Below are 17,653 nucleotides of genomic sequence, written 5' to 3' on the forward strand. Positions count from 1 at the left end.
TTTTGAACTAAGTTTTCAAACAGTATAATCATTGTTGCAAGAATAATAAGTAATAGTGAAAGAATAGAAGTAATGTAGTTATTCTTATATAACTAATTGACATATTTATGCAGAACAGATGAAACCATTTGACATCCATTCATAGGGAGCTTTTCTCTAATCAAACACATAGGTTTCAATGAATGAATACAGCATTTTTTAACAATAAAAAAATAAAGTACACTAACTTAAGTAAGTTACTTAAGTACACAAGTTAACTCTATTTCAAATGTTTTCAGTATGTAACGAAAAAAAAATCTTAGATTGCTTTTGTAACAAACAACTTTGAAATGAAAGAAAGAAAAAGAAAAGAAAGAAAAAAAAGCAATTAGTTAATTTCAAAATATATAAAAGAAGAATACAACTTGGTTATAAAATTAAAGAATCACTTACGTCTGAAGAAAAGAAAACCTTTATAATCTGCGGTAAGTTTTTTTTTTTATTGACGGTTTAATTTTAGCAATTAAATTAAAAACGCGAAGAAGTAATAACTTTTAAGCTTTTATAGTATTAATTCAAAAACCAAAGATTTCTTCTTGAAATCGTGATTACAGTACGCTAAGTAGTTCGAGACAATGGAATAAAGGCAAAGGAGCTAAGGCATTAATGAAGGCTTCCTCTTTGCCTGTATGGCTGTTTATTTTACGTAGCATTGAAAGTGTAAAAGGAAATTTCAAGCTAGGTAAAATAAACAACCTAGCAGACACAGAAGCAATCTTAGGAAGTCATCCTGTGGTTAATAAGTAAGATTCAATACTTTGACGTTGAGGAAAAAATATGCACAAATATGCGACAGTGTATAATCGCACCTCAATAATTTTACTTTTTTTGAACAGATAATTGGCGGAAAATGCGTAGGGAATTAGAGTAATTAATTTTGTAAAGCAAAAAAAAATTTTTTTCTTTATAAAATCAATTTTCCCTGATTTTTTGTTATTTTTTCCAAATTCCCTGATATTTCCCTGACTTTTCCCTGATTAATAAAGTTCCCTGACTTTTCCCTGATCTCCCTGATCTGTCGCCACCCTGGTAATTCTTTGCAGAACATTAACACATCCATGATCACTTGCGTCATTTCCATGATAGAATCTTCTTTCACTAACAAATCAGAAAGATCATTTCTACTGTCTAGGAATGGCTCAAAATTTTCAATGTGAACGTTTTTGGTTGAGCGTCATCGATGTCGGTATCCTTGTTGGTTTTGGCCTCCTTTGTCACTCCTAAAAGCTCTTCTTCCAGTGAGTTCTGAACTGTGTGAGTTTAATAACTTTACTTCTGAAAGAGCTCTGGAACCAATCACATAAGATGTCTCCAGTGGCCCAAGCTTGATTATTAGCAAGCCAAAATGCAGTTGATTAAGAGTAATCTGTAATCTTTAGGAGTTTGGATTTTGAAAGCAGGGAAAATTTTATCTGCTTGCATTGTCACATCCATGTAAAACCGAAACTCATCTGCATGAAATAAAATAAAGGTGTCAAATCTTAAACCTGCATATAATTGAAACTGTGTAAAATAAACCCGTGCAAAACGAGGGTCTACTGTATAGGAAAATTTTCTGTGTATATTTTAATTTAAGTTTAGTTTCATCATGGATTGAGTTGTTTTAAGTTATGGTTCTAGAATCGTGTGCTTGCAAGAAGGCAGAAATGTGAAAAATTAATATTGTATAATCGAGTTAATCACATAAAATAATTTGCCTTTACATGTTGTCGTTTCAGAGCAACGGTAAGATATCTAATCCCAGAAATAACATTAAGTTATCTTAGTATTGCTCTAAGGCGACGATGTATACCTTTGTCTCTTGTCCAAGAATCGGTACATACTTTAGTAATTAGATAATAATGCAAATTAGCAATTTATGTGATGGTAACTCTGCACTAATAAACAAACAAATATTTTTAGAACAAAGTTTAGAAAGAATAGATAGAAATGAAATGAAATAAGAAAATACTGACTGATTTAGATGCAATAAATTTAGATTAAAAAAAAATGTAATGAAGGTGCAGAATCCTGGTTTAATGGTGCACAGGGTTCATACTCTATTTGGATGAAAAAATTCCATGAATTTTCCAGGACTTTTTCATGACTTCATGAAAATTTTCATAACCTTGTTACATGAAGAGAATAGTACTATTTAATATCAAACTTGTATTTTTTTTTTTTTTTTTGGAAATGAGCATTAGCAAAATTTCTATGTGAATGCCACTACCTGATTGAAAAATATCAGTGTACACCTAAAAAACTGAATAACTCTTACCTGTTTTCATCATATTAGTTTAAATCAAGTAAAACTACAGTGAATGATGCTTAAATGTCGACTATTTTTTTATAAACAGGCAGAATGATAATAATTGGGGAAAAGGTTGAATGAATCATTACTAAGTTTCAATAAATTTGCTTCAAAAGTTGTCTTTTAGTGTGAACTTGACAATTTTTTGGTTCTTTAAAATAAAGCCACATTCTTTAGTAAATTCATGTTTCTAAACCAGATATTTATTTAAAAAAATAAAAATAAAAACATTTCATAGTAAGTAAATCTTCTGATTTAAATGTACTTGTTTACTTATTTGTACATTTTCAAATGCATATAAATAAATATGTTCAGAAATTCCAGAACATGTTTGAATAATGACACTGAATGTACCAGTGGGTCGCATGGATTAGTTTTGCGGGACATATATTGGGCATTACTGTTTTTGAGCATTAGAATTCCCCTATTTCTGTATTCTATCGCATGACTAAAGATTGTCCAAAACCTTCAACAAATTGAGATAAACTCTGATAAACTTTAAAATAAAGATTTAGGAGTGATGGAAACGAACTTGGATGCAATGTTTTTTGAGATCGTTCAATTTTCCAGTTTAAATAGCTTTCATGGTGCAATACTAAATCACTCAAGATTTCTAATACTCCTTTTAGTTACTGTTACTTTTTCCCAGAACATTTTTCCATGACTGAAAAAAATTTTCCATGACTTAGACTGAAAATTTCAATTTTCCATGACTTTTCCAGGTCTGAAATTTGCTTATTTTTTTTCCATGACTTTCCAGGATTTCCATGACCCGTACGAACCCTGGGTGCAATGAATTGTTGAAATTGCTCTGTCCTTTTCCAAATTGTAATGGTTGATTCCTGGATAACTACAAAAGGCAATACTGCGAATTATCTTTAACAATAAAAATTAATTTCCAAACTTACATAATTTCTCCTCTGCATTATCAAAAGTCTGACAACCTTTTCGAGACCATTAATAACAAAATAACCACCAAATTCCTATTGGGAGAAAAATGTGCTAATTAACAGATTTAAAACACAAAACAAAATTCATGTAAATAGAACTGTCAAGCAACACTAAACACTTAAATATTTATTTAGTTAATCATGACACATATATTTAAACAAATCAGCAAAACTATTATTACTCACACTTTCCTCTTCACCAACAGCAACAAGTTGACTTGGCGTGAGATTGTTCAAATTGCATGCCCGTGACTAAAAATATAAATTTTGGTAAAGTTTTCACTATTAAAAATGTAGTTCAAGTTAAAACATTGATAAATCTGATTTAACTTTATTTCCATCCCATTTTAATCACTTTACTGATAAAACTTATAATATGAAATTACCAATTGAAAGCTACTAGTTACAGGGGAGACTGAGTTTATGGGAAAATATCTGAAAGTTATTTAAGAGAAAATTGGGAGTGGAGGGGGCGGGGGATTTTTTACACTAAGATCATTAATACTTAAATGAACATAGTTTTATACAGACATAAATTATTTTTAATAATCATACAAGACACATTTCTTGTGTTCAAATATTTTCAAAAATCAAAATATTGTGTGTACGTTCAATTAAATTGTCAGTGAGTAAAAAAGTTACCTATGAGCTAGTATTACACTAGCTATCTCAAAAAAAAAAAAAAAAAACATTTTAAGGGGAAATCAAAAAGCTTACTGCAGATTTTCAGCTTGTTCTTTGCAAATATTTTGAAAGGAAAGACAATTTAACTGGGAGCAATACATAAATCTAATCCATATAACACGAACTTTAAAAGTTTCACATGTTTGTTATTGCAGAAGTGAAATATTAACTCGAGATATTATGCATACGTGAAAAATTTAACATAATTGGAACAAAAATAAAATTTAGCCAGCATTTCAGCGTTTTAACTTTTTAACATTTGACACTCTCAAAGAATGAAATTTCACTTCACAAGAGCATGGAATTTCAAAATTTTTCAGTTAAATGATTTTAATAAAAAAAATTAGAATTATTTATTACCTTCTTAACAAAACATAATAATCATTAAAAATGCGAAAAATTCAATTCCTACAAGGGATGCAAAACAATCCAATTTTCAGAATGAAGGCATCTGAAGTATTGAAATAGCATATAAAAGAAATTTACAGTAAAATAATTTTAGAATTACATTTTAAAGGCATACTATGAACATATTATTATGTATTGACATAAATGAAACAAGAAAAAAAAATTGATTCATTTTCACTCATTTCATAAAACACAATTGCTTGAAAAAAATTGAATTTATGATTTCCATAAAAATAAAAAGAATTTTCAGGTATTTCTCTCAAAACAAAGCATAGTAAGCATTAAAAACTAGTAAAATTTGATTCTCATACTGAATTTAAAGTTGCATTTTTTAAATGAAGGCACAAAAATTATTAAAAAAATGGCAAATAAAAGAATTATTCAAGTAAAATAATTTTAGGAGTGGACTTCAACAGGTGTACAAAATGAATATTAATAACAATTACTCACATATTAGCTAAAAATTTGGGGTAAGAAAAAAAATTGAGAGAATGAGAGAAAAGAATAATATGAAAACACCGGATTTCCAGCAACAAACAGACAGACAGAAGAATGCATTAATAAACAGAAAAATGCTGGAATTACAGTGCATAACCAGAACACAAACACTCTTGGTGATACTTAACTGTCCCTCTAAGTGATTTATAGTTAATGTTAAAGCAAGGCAAAAAAAAAAAAAAAAAAAAACTCATTTTAGATTATAAGACAAATTAAACTCAGTAAATGAAAATAAACCAAAAAAAAAAATTAATTTGAATTTTGACATCTTGAATTCAAATTATGTTTTTCGCAATCACGAGTGTGTGTGTGGGGGGGGGGATATGTGTGTTTGTGTGTATGGGGTGTGTGTGTAGGCATGTGTGTTTGTGTCTGTGTGCAGGCATGAAAGTGTGGGTAGTTTTGTGTGTGTGTGTGTGTGTAGGTATTTGTGTGTGTATATGTGTAAGTGTCTGTATGTATGTGTGTTTGTGTGTAGTTGTGTATGTATGCGCGTGTGTGTAGCACATGGATGCAACCTGGAGACGGCTTTGGCTATAGGAGCAGCAGCGTGAGGAGCCCGCCTGTCCACAGTGATGGTGCAGAGGGTGGCGGTGGGAAAAATCAAAGGACCTCAAAAACAGTCAAATGAAAGCAATAAGCAATCATGATTGCTCAATAAACTTTTAAAAAAAAACTTAATTTAATTAAAATATTTTCCTGTTGTGGGAGAAAAAATCACCTAAATGTGGCATCAGTCAAATATTAAGAAGTTGTCTGCCTTTTTGCTTTTCGGAATTAACTTTAAATTTAGAATCTTCACTTTTATTGGTAGTCCTTGTTTGATTAATAGTCATATGCGTTTCATAATTAGACTTGTAGGCATGAATTGTTTATTTTTTCTTAATTAAATTATTTTGAACATTTTTCTCATTGCTTGCATTAAATTAGACAACAGATAATAAAACAGAAACAACAAATAATGTAATGCATACAAATCAATCCAACTGATTCGGAAATGAAAGATATGATGGGCAATTTAGAGGCTTTAATGGGGAACAAATTAAATTATTAAAATGAGACCGGAGGGGGGGAGGAGGTAAATTTAAGGAAGGAAGAATATGTAATGAAATAACATAGTATTAGGAAAGAATGGTTTTTAGATCATTGCACCTTAATTTGAAGGGAACTAACAAGTACCCTACCCAAGTGTGAATCACCAATTGGAATAAAATTTTGCACATTGATAGAACACTTAAAAATATCGAACCCCCCTTTTTTTATCAGCAGCAAACATTTAATGGGGTGAAATTTACCCCTAAATATTGGGTAGTATGGAATTAGATGGCACAATATTTTCTTTCATTTTAAATTTTAATTACAAAAATTAAAATAATAATTTTCAATTCGGGGGGAAAAAAACAAACTAAAGTTGATGTGTTTCAGGATTTTTCTGAAAAGAGGAGGTGGTACATCCCTTGTAATCTTATCCATCGCGCAATTAGTTCCTTTGAGCAATTCCATATCAGAAAAATCACCTTCTAGACCTCACCATTTCCGATTTCAATAAAATGTAGTATGAAGGACACATATGACAAGTTAAGTAAACCTGTCAATTTTTAGATTTCTATTTCGAAAATTATTCAAAATATAGGACTGTAAAAGAACATGAAATGTGAGAAGAAAATTAAAAATGTGTTCTTCAGGGCTAGAAAAATCTTAAAACTTTTACATGCATTATTGGGTATGTTTGTCTAAAATACATGCCTGATTAGAATTTTTAGATGCCCAAGTTTCTTTATTGTATATTAATAAAAACATTCAAATTTGTCGTATAGCCCTAAACAGACCAAAAAAAAAAAAAAAAATCAATTCAACAGCTTTATACCAGAATCAAGAACTATTTTAATATAAATTATAAAAAAGTAGTGCTTAATAAGCAGTCTTTAAAATTTACAACAGGTAAAATATATAAAGGGGAAGATCATTTCCACACAAACCAGAGACAGTCAACTCTCTTTTTCTACTCTACTTAAGGCAATCCTTGTTGCAGTAAAAGAAAACAAGCAAGTTCCCTTTACACTCGACTTGAGGCAGATTGCCGAAAACTCCTAATGATTTTATATTAGTTCCAAATATGATTTTAGCGGTAGCGTTTGAAATAAATTTTGAGCTCCGGTAAAGATATGGTCATTTTTCAGTAAAATACGAAATAATAAAGTTTTAGGAAGAAATATTTGAATAAAAAATTCCATGCCCAGCCGGGCACGTAAGAGTAAAAGATTCATGCCCTATCAGAATTTTTGCGTGCCCTGGGCATGTCGGGCAACATAACTTTCGAGCCTTGGTGTTCTTACAAATGACTGTAACTTCTCTCCTATTTATAATGGAATAAAGATTCAAAAAATACTGTAAAGCTAAAAATTAGAGCTTTCTATTGATACATACCGTGAACTTATTACAATAGATTTAAGTTTTCAGGTCATTCACTGTGACGGGGTAATAGTGCGAAGGATAGTTTACTCCTATTAATAGTATTTTCAGAAAAATCCTGAAACATGTCAACTTCAGTTTGTTTAGTTTTTTCAAATTGTCAATCAGTTTTTGAATTTAAATTAAAATTTAAAGTAAAAGAATATATTGTAACCTCCAATTACCAATTATACATAGTATAGGGGTAAATTTTACCCCATTAAAGGTGTTTGTTGCCAATAAAAAAAAACATGGGTTCAATATTTTTAAGTATTCTATCAATGTGCAAAGTTTTATTCCAATCGGTGATTGGAACTTGGGTAGGGTTACTTGTAAGTGAACAATCCAAGATTAGATATGATATTCTGTAAAATTTATAGTCAACTTTTTTTAAAAAAAGGTGAATGACAATTTTTTTTTTGCTTCAAAAAGGGAAAAAATAGAAAGAACAAAATATTGAAGTAATTTGATACAGTAGAATACACATAAAAAAGAAGAAAAAAACCTCAGAAACTAAAAGGAGTAAAAGGAACTGTTATTGCTTATAGAAGTAACTAATGATCCACTCTCAAAAAGCATACCTTAACCATAATTGGAATTTCACCAACAGGTTTTTCTATGATTTCTTGAACAACACCATTTAAAGTCCATGAAAGTGATACTTGAAACCCTCCTTTGTAGGAAACATGTCGACCACGACACTTAAATAAAATAATGTTGGTATCAAAAAATTAAGTAATGGTATCATCAAAGTACTTAATACCATAATGATATCAATAAATTAAGAAAACAAAACCTGTGAACAATGGCCTTTAATGCGTACACTAATTTTTAATCATTTTTCAGAGGCAGATATTTAATACAAAATAATTTTAATTTTACAAAATATATTCTGATAAACATATTTCTGACAGTAAGAAATTATAACACAAGTTATAAAAACATAAAAGAGAAAAATTAAACTAAAACGTTTTGACTTCAAAGTTCGTTCTTACTTCTTAATATTTTAGTTTATTAAATATTTGTTAACAAAATTACAACAGCAAAGGTTTTTTTGATGGATAAAGCAAACCACAAGATTTTCATGAGAGCAATAAATTTAAATTTCATTCATAAATTTTAAAGCAACAAGCAATTCGAATTACTCAAAGATATTTTGGGGAAAAAACTTAAATTTCAATTTTAAATTGAAATTACAAATAACTATTGTCCTTCTGATTAGCCTTTTTTACCTTAATGATTAACTGATAGCAATATCAGTCATGATGAGTATTCAAATTTTGTGAATACTTTAGCATTTTTAGTACATTAATTTTAATTTTAGATGATAATCAATGAAGTACTAACTAATCAACTGATTCATTAATCAAAGTTACAGAAAACATTACAACTTTATAAATGTCACTCTCAATATTTCTAAAAAAATAATGACATGTTTTACCAAGTTTTGCAGTTTAACAAAAATACATTTCTCGGAAACTTTTAAACTTGGGAAAAGTTTAAAAGTTTTTGATGCAAACTAATACTGTTTTGGAGATTTACCCACATATGTGGGTATAGTTTTAGTTGTTTCTCAATGCACTATAAGATACACCTAGTGGCATACACAGCACCCCTGCAACTCCCACGGCTCAGACGGGAGGGGGGGGGGACGCAAGAGGTATGAGGGCGAACGCTCTGAAAAAATAGCACTATATTAAAAGAATTTTTAAAAAATCTTATGGGGAGGGGGGGGAGTGCGTACTGGTAAATCTTGCGAGGGGAGGGGTGTATCGAAGGCTATGTATGCTACTGAACTTTTTCAGATGGATACCCCACTTATTCCACACTGAAAAAAATAACGATGGTATGGTCTGCGCACGTGTTGGCCGAGAGACCAACTGATGTGGAATGATGGGTCCGGTAGAAACCCCCCTAAAATGGAAACTCATTTTAAATTAAATAACAATTTATTCAAACAAGTAAAAGTGTAAATAGGAAAAACAAACATTCAACATTTATAAAATCATTAGATCTCCATATAAACAATTTATAAATCTCCATATAAACAATTTAAACAACATTCCTCCACCCAACAAAAATCACCAAGAAATATCATAAGACTTCGTTTTCATTTTAAAATACAAGTTTCTAAAATGCCCTTCATTTAAACAAATCAACCCTGAAAACAATCCCACAACATTGGTACTTTCCAGGAAAAACTATTTGAAATGTTCATACCAGTGAGTCCACATTTAAAACTTGGCAAACAAAAACACAAAGGCTACGTCCACCTTTAAGATGTACTGATGAGTTGAAAAACATCTGCTCGTTCCACTTGTGGACAGCAGACCAAATCAAAATCCATGGTCATTCAATTTCAGGCACACCCATGTCACAGAAGAGGTCGCTTCACTGTATGCAGCACAGGAAATTATTTGCCCAACTTCCAGGCACAGCAGGAAATATCCAGTAGTAGAGGACACCAAGTCTATGAGAGGATACTTGACACCTCACACTATACCGAATTTCGTACAGTGTGATTGGCTCCGAACTTGATATGAGCCATATCAAACCATCTGGCCCCATTAAGCCTAGCTCAAAAAGAGCACATGCAAGGAGTAATTTGTAACATCCTATTTACTCCACGTAACTCATCCCACGGTTCATCAACATCAAGAAGGAGTAAAAGGTGGACAGAGTAAAGCTTTCAAATCTTGAAGCAATAATCTGAAGCCACGTCCTATAGTTTAAAGTAAAGAAAGATACCAGGTTTGTTTCACTTGTGTTATTTAAAACAAGTCACTCATTCTTCGTAGTTGAACCATGTGACTTGGGATCCTTGCCTCTGTGCTCCCTAAGCAAACCATTGGACTTGCCCCATCCTGTTACTAATTCCTGCTCTGAGGTCATGAATCATGCATGAGAATTTTAAATGAATTGTTGGATTTTGGTTATAAACAGGTACAATGAATATGAATGATCCATAAATTAGTGCAATTAAAAATATATAAATATCATCCCCTCAGAGTAACAGTTGGATATCTTATGTTATTTCCGGGATTAGATGTCTTAGTATTGCTCTGAGGTGACGATATATAATGTAGACATTGAGGATCTGTCATTATCATCATAGATTTCATTGGATAATGAAGAACATTCTGATTCACTTATTTCTCAGATGTTTTTAATATATATGAGATAACTCACCTATAACTGTTTTAGAAAAACAAAGAATAGAAAGAAAAAGAAAAAAGAAAGGGGCAACAAATGCTATAAACTGAAATGTGAATGAGCTAATCGAATTCCACGCACACTCACACAACTTAAACCAAACTTAAGCCAAGAACAGTTTCAAAATTTGATTGAACTTATTGTAGAGACAAAAAAAAAGGCTTTTTTCCCCTACCTCTGAAGGATATACTCTGTTAGTCTTCGCAACTGTACCACGCTTGATTGCAGGCGGATCTATCCAGCACCTCTGAAAAAAACATTTTTGAAAAAAAAAAATTAGCACAACAAATCAAATGCAAACATATTTACTTCAAAATTAAACTTTAACGAAATATTTAACATTGTGCCAAGTTAACAATTAGTATGTAGAATCACTGCACATGTTAATATTTGTAATATTATTGTGTTTTTTAAATTTTTATTTTGTCATGTAGAATTGCTGTTTAAAATTGATATATAAATTTTATATGTATATACACAGTCAATTTGCAATATCTTGAAGTCCAATAACTCGAATATTACCACAACTCAAAGTTTTTATCAAGTCCCGATCCCTTTATCTTTGATCCAATGCTAATTATTCTTAATATCTCAAAGTTAACTTCCTTTAACTCGAAGTTTTCTCAAAGACGACTCAAAATTTATTTCGAAAGAACAAAAAAAAAAAAAAAAAAAGAAAGAAAGAAAGGAACAAGTGACTATGAGAGAAAAATTAATTCACCTTTACTTGCAATTCCTGCACAATAGACCTCTAAAGCAAGAAGAGCACCTGTTGAGCCAATGTGCGATAAAAGAGTTGCACGTGCGGAAATGAGTTGGCTTTTTTTCTTTTGTAGTACTGTACTGTTTACACTTTGAAATTTTGCTGGATTACGAATTTGCTTTTGAGCCATCATTGGGTTAAAAGCAAATTAGGTTGTCATAAGCCATCAGGTTGTCATTGTCAAGACTAACCTAAGTTAAGATGCGTCCCCTTCATTCTTCAGTTCGATCATTTGCTGATAATCTCCTGAGAGACAGAGTGAGTTTTCTTACTATTAAAGATGTCTAAGCAAGTATACCCTGTCCATGATATATTTAAAAAAGAAGAAAAACTTCTAAGCGGTAGAATCCATGAATCTGAATTTGAAACGAATGAAGATGTAGCACCAGCTCTATTCAAGTGGTTCCAGCAGTATCGAAATTAAAACTAAGCTTTTGATTTTTTTTCTCTCAATATTTGTGATTAAACTGAGCATATTGCGCTTAAAAACTTTTAAATTCTGTAATTTTGTCTGTTATGTAAACATATAAATTAAAATATTCGATGCTTTGTAATATTAAAATATTGAAAATCAAAACAAGAGATAAGTTGAAGTTTTTCATCGGTCCCTTTAGATTTGAGTTATTGCTAATTGACTGTGTATATATATATATATATATATATATATATATATAATAACTTATTATCTGGTCTTGTTCTGGTGCTTATTAACATGACGTATCTTATAAATAATTAAATGATAAATTCTATCTTCATGAGCCTACAGCTTCCTAAGTACAAACCCTCAAAAGATCTTAAATAGCAAAGAAAAGTCGCGAGCAAAAATACCCGATGTTACCTGCAACAGTAATAAATAGGAGATACAATAGCTACTTTAATTTGTTTTCTTTATCGACTAGCAGAATGCAAAAAACACCACTTTGACATGATCAAAAATCGAACTAAATCCTTACCCAATACACTCGAATAGTAACAAGTATAAAGAACAAAATAATAATCATTCAAGGACGAAAGCACAACATTTGAGCATACAAATTTGAAGAATCTCCAAAATATGTAATTTTTTTCGCTTCCGGGTCCAAGCCTGAAAGGAGCCCAATATTTCTAAAACTAAGGGGGAAATATAGGGGTAAACAATATGGAGGAGGCAGAAAAGTTATTTGTGACGGGCCCCCAAATTTCTGTGCGCCCTTGGTGGAAGCAGCATACCCTAAACGAAACCTCACAGGTTTCGGAACATTTCTTCCAAACACAGTAAATACTCAACTACAAAAACTTAATCACAGTACCGTTGAGAGCCTAGGTGAACCACTTGTCACATTGGCTGCTGGGTCCCCCTCCTCCCCAAAACTTATAAAACTTTTACTATTTTGACTCTTAACACCCCCCCCCCCCCCCCTCCAAGGGCCGTGTCCCTAATTTCCTGCTGAACTGACATAGCCTCTCTACTGCCCTGCTTACTCAAAATAAGAATATTTATAAGATTTTTTTTTCTTTGACATGATCTCAATTTGGAAATATTTGTCTAATATTAGCTTGAATTCAAGCGAAAAAACACTTACCCTAAATTGTACTTTTATTTGATCACCGTTGGCTAGACCAATTTCAAGAGGAGGAATATTCTAGAAATACAAAAGTAAAAACATTGGTATAATATAAAAAAAAGGCCACAATAATAAATTTTTCCATTAACGCATCAACTCATTACAAATAAAATAGTTAAGTGGTCCTTTCATTTGAAAAATAAGAAGGAGTTCAATTTAAAAAATTATCAAAATGCATTTGCTGATTTAAATCTTAAATTCTACATTATTTTCTTGAATGCTTAGGGGAAATGTTATTAAGTTAAATGATATACCATCAAATTAACACCAAACATTAAATTTAAAAACAAAAAATAAGCCACAAAGCATGAACATTTGGAGCAATTTGGGAGACTGATTATTACTCCTTTGAGTGCCATGTCCGAAAAAATTTGTTTTCAACTACCAATATTTTTATCTACAGATGAAACAACCAATGCCACTTATAATTCAAGTATCATTAAAAGTTTTAAATTACATGTGCATTATTCCTAATACTACATGAGACAAAAGCTTTGAAGCATTCAAAATTTTGCCGGATTTAGGCACGAGTCAGAAGGAAGCAAAAAAGACAACTAGGTTAATTGACGGTTTTCTCATTGATTTTTCTTGTTCCAAGATACAGAAATAGGCTTATAATAGCATTAAAAGAAAAATTAGAGATCAAAAGTTAAAGCCATTAAGTATCTAATTACATTAATAATGTAATTAGATACTTAATGGCTCTAATTACATTAATAATGTAATTAGATACTTAATGGCTTTTAGAAAAAAGTACAACTATTTTGATTTTTTTCCTCCCAAATCTAAATGCAAAGTTTTTTATAATTCAGCATTATACAAATAAGAGAAAAAATATTTTTATTTACTTGAATCATGTGATTTAAGCCTTCGTCCAGCATATAGTTGAATGATTGTACATGGGCTCGACTGAAATCTTGAATGGCCTGAAAATTACAAAACATAACACTTTGACAAAGAAAGGTTTTGATCTACAAAAACACATCTTAATACAATTGGTTACCCATTTTATTTATTTATTTTTTAGGTTATCTATTTACCTGAGAAATCTATTACATGATAGTACTTAGTTCAAACTTCAGTAATTTTTTTAACTTTCATTTTAATTAAACTTATCACATTGAAAAAAAACGTTTGCTAACCAATAACAAAAACCAGGGGTCTGGCCAGAGCATATTTGGGTCCGTTAACGGATCCTTCACAAAAATCCGATCAACCAAAACGGACCTTTCACAAAAATCCGATCAACCAAAACGGACCTTTCACAAAAATCCGATCAACCAAAACGGACCTTTCACAAAATCCTGATCAACCAAAACGGACCCTTCACAAAATTCTGATAAGCAAAAACGGATCTTTCAAATTGTTTATTGAAAGAGCAAATCTCAATTAAAATAATACAGCATATTTCCTGTATAAAAACGATAGTGTTTGGAAACTTTTTTAAAGCTAAATTAGAGGAATCAACTAGTCAAAATCAGCTAATTTTGCAAGAGGAAAAAAAAAAAAAAAAAAATCCACACCCTTGCGATGCTCTTGCAAGCCATAAATAATTACTAAGGCCAAATAAATATAATGCCTGTTGTTGGTTTCTTTGAAAGAAATTAACAGCTGAAAGTCAGAAAGGCTTGTTTGCAGCATCAACACTCTCTGAATAGGCGAAGTAAGCACTTTTCTCCCCACTCATGATTTAATAATCAATAATATACATCGAAATGAACTTAGAACTGCAAAGGATAGTGGGGGGGGGGGGGGGATGTGATCGCTTCTGATAGGGTTGCCAAGTTCAAACGGTGGTGCGATGTTAAACTGTTCTTTTGGGAGAAAGTTATATGGGTTTGGTTTTTCAATGCTAAAAAGGGAATAAACTCTTTTATGTACCGTTTTTTTTTTCTTTTTCTATAGGTGCCTACATTTTGAAAAACGCAATTTTTTCACATCCAATATGAGAATCATATTTTTTTTTTTTTTTCCGAGCTAACTTCGCTTGATTAGGATGCAAATAAATGAAAAGTCTCTTTATTTTTGTAACAAATCTTATTTCAAGTTTTTAAAGCGGAATTCCATTTTCTTTTATAAGTCAATAATTTAAAATGCTGAATCGATGGCTTGTTTATTTTATTTATTTATTTTTTTTTCTTTTTGCTTCAAACTGTGTCCAGATATTAATGATATGTTTATTATTGGACTCTAAAATGCAATTCTAAAATAATTTTATCAAAAATATTAATTTTACAAACCCTTTTTATACTTTTGATGCCTTCACTTTGAGGATTGCAATCTCTTTGCATCCGCTATGGGAATCTGTTTTTTCAAACTTTCGATGTTTAGTTACGCTTAGTTAAGAGGTAAACAAATAAAATATTTTTTTTATTTTTTGTAAAAATCACGGAGTTTATAAGTTTTAAAGGAAACTGCTCTTAAACTGTTTTGGGTTAATAAAAAGTTAAATGTTGAACCTCTGCCTGAATTTCTTTTTCTTGCAGTTATTTTAAATACCATACAAGTGATATTTCTAGTATAATTTGTAACTGTAAAATGGTAGTTAAATATTGGATACTTGAGGGGTGCCCATCTCCCAATGAGCGATGCCTGCCCCCCCCCCCCCCCGCTCCTCAAATACTAGAAAAACACTCAAGAATGATATTCTCAACAGAAAAGAAGGAAAAATACTCAACTTTAAGTGTCAATGATGCAGTTTCCACCATCTCAAGAGTCTAAACTTGCGTTTTTACAAAAAAAAAAAAAAAAAAAAATTTCAAAATTATTTGATTTTTCACAAAATTAATTGATTTTTCACAAAATTAATTGATTTTTTCACAAAATTATTTGATTTTTCACAAAAAACGGACCTTGTGAAAAAATCCTGGACAGACCCCTGAAAACTGTACCTCAGAGACAAAAAAATTCTATCTAAAAATACAGATCTAAGATCAGACATAAATCAAAAAATAAATAAGCAAATTCAATAAATATTTAAAACAAAATTTTTTACAGTGAATGATTATGAAATGGGGCAATTTATGTCTGTTAGTCTTACCCCTAGTCCTTGAAATAACTTTGATGTAGTATGCAAATTACTATAAACATTGCTAGCTTTTTTCTTTTAAATTTACGCATATTAATTGTTTAGACAAAGTTACAGGCTACTTTTTGTTAAAATGACTTTTTTCTTTTCATTTGAGTAACAATTTTCAAATATTATGTATAATTTTAATCTGATTGTAGCACATATATATGTTTTCTATAAGAATTGGTGATTGAAGCAGTATAATTCCTATTTTATTCAAACATGAGGGACATATTTAGGAGTCAAAAAGGCACAGCCCCCCCCCCCCCCCAAATAATCTTAGGATTACTCATTGTACATAGGGATTTTAATATTTTTAAGCTTAAATTTGGAGAGTTCTTACAAAATTTGATTTGAACCTCTAACAAAATATATTCCTTTTCCCCCCTAGACAAACATACATGCTGCAACTGGTCTCACATCAATACTTTTTATCACACCTTACTTTTTAGCAAGGTGCATTGACTTTTTTAGCCATAACTATTGAATTTACTGTTTGATCAACACATTATTATATTTTGCGCTTATACAACTATCATACAAATACAAATTAAAATAATGTGCTAATCAAACAGTAAATTAAAAAAGTTATGGCAAAAAAAAGGTCATGTTACTCTACAGTAGTCCAAAATGTTGTGAAATGGCCCAACTACTAATTAAAATCTTCAATTTTCAAGTGTATAGCTAATCCAAATATTACTTCTGCCAATGTTAAGCACAAAAGTGGTACCTGCAGCCAAGCCCAAACTGAGATATTGCATTCTAAAGTTTTGGGCCTCCACGTTATTGATTCAAATGTGGCTTTTTCAGAATTTTTTTAAAAATATTTCTCATTTTCGAATGACCATAAAACATAAATAAACTTGCCAAAGAGAAAAAAAAAATATTTACATAATATTGAATCTTCTTTGAACGGCAAAGATTCATAAATGATGGAGGAAAAACAATTTCTTTTTCATCAACTCATACATTGCTTGAATTCAGTACGAATTGTTAAAAACTTTGATTAAATTCTTTAACTACCCACTTAACAAGCACCGAATAAAAATTTTTCATTCACTTTAATGTATTTAATTTCATCAGTTTTAAACAGAAGTTTCTATTAAATGTAAAGAGAATTTGTAAATGTTTTAATCATCATATCACAATTTTCTCTTATTGTGCCTCTTTAGGAATTTAAGGCAGAATATCGGTAACTGGAACAAGAAATTTTCATTATAATACGGAAATTTTTGAGTTATGAAAAATCTTTTGAAATTATTACCATTGTTACAAAAATTATGAAAAATCAGCTTTCCCCCCACATCCTATTGAGGCCCCGAATATTAAAATAAAGCAACATTATTGGAACAGTATTACTGACTGCTATACTGCGTAATAACTAACAGTTTATAGATTGTAAGGAAAAAAAACTAACAAGAAGTGTAAATATTGCAAATTACTTTATACTGTGCTTTTTTAGGATTGCCATATGATTCAGTTTGCACACTTCGAAGAGAGGGTTTATCAGGCTTGGATTCTACTATTTCTATTTGCGTTTTTTTCAGGTCCGTATACGGATCCATAGCTATCAACTGCTAAAGTAAAGAAATAATTTATAATTTCAAGCAAAAGCAATAACCGGCTTTGAATTCCCAGACATTAGGCCGCGTTCAAATTTTGTTTACGCATGCCGCCGGTCCG

At 30.8% G+C, this 17,653-nt stretch overlaps 1 protein-coding gene across 1 annotated transcript; it reads right to left on the reverse strand.

The window, feature by feature from the left end:
* Positions 1–1,463: 1,463 nt before the first annotated feature.
* LOC129224759 (DNA-directed RNA polymerase I subunit RPA2-like) lies at positions 1,464–17,614 on the reverse strand. The gene is made up of 8 exons (XM_054859307.1): positions 17,413–17,614; positions 13,749–13,826; positions 12,859–12,918; positions 10,709–10,780; positions 7,902–8,021; positions 3,466–3,531; positions 3,238–3,312; positions 1,464–1,490 (listed from the first exon to the last, which is right to left on the reverse strand). The coding sequence occupies exons 1-8, from the start codon at positions 17,533–17,535 to the stop codon at positions 1,464–1,466; spliced, it is 621 nt and encodes a 206-aa protein (XP_054715282.1). The 5' UTR covers positions 17,536–17,614.
* Between the last annotated feature and the right edge of the window lie 39 nt (positions 17,615–17,653).

The sequence above is a fragment of the Uloborus diversus genome, chromosome 6 (assembly GCF_026930045.1).
Source record: "Uloborus diversus isolate 005 chromosome 6, Udiv.v.3.1, whole genome shotgun sequence".
NCBI classification, from domain to species: domain Eukaryota; kingdom Metazoa; phylum Arthropoda; class Arachnida; order Araneae; family Uloboridae; genus Uloborus; species Uloborus diversus.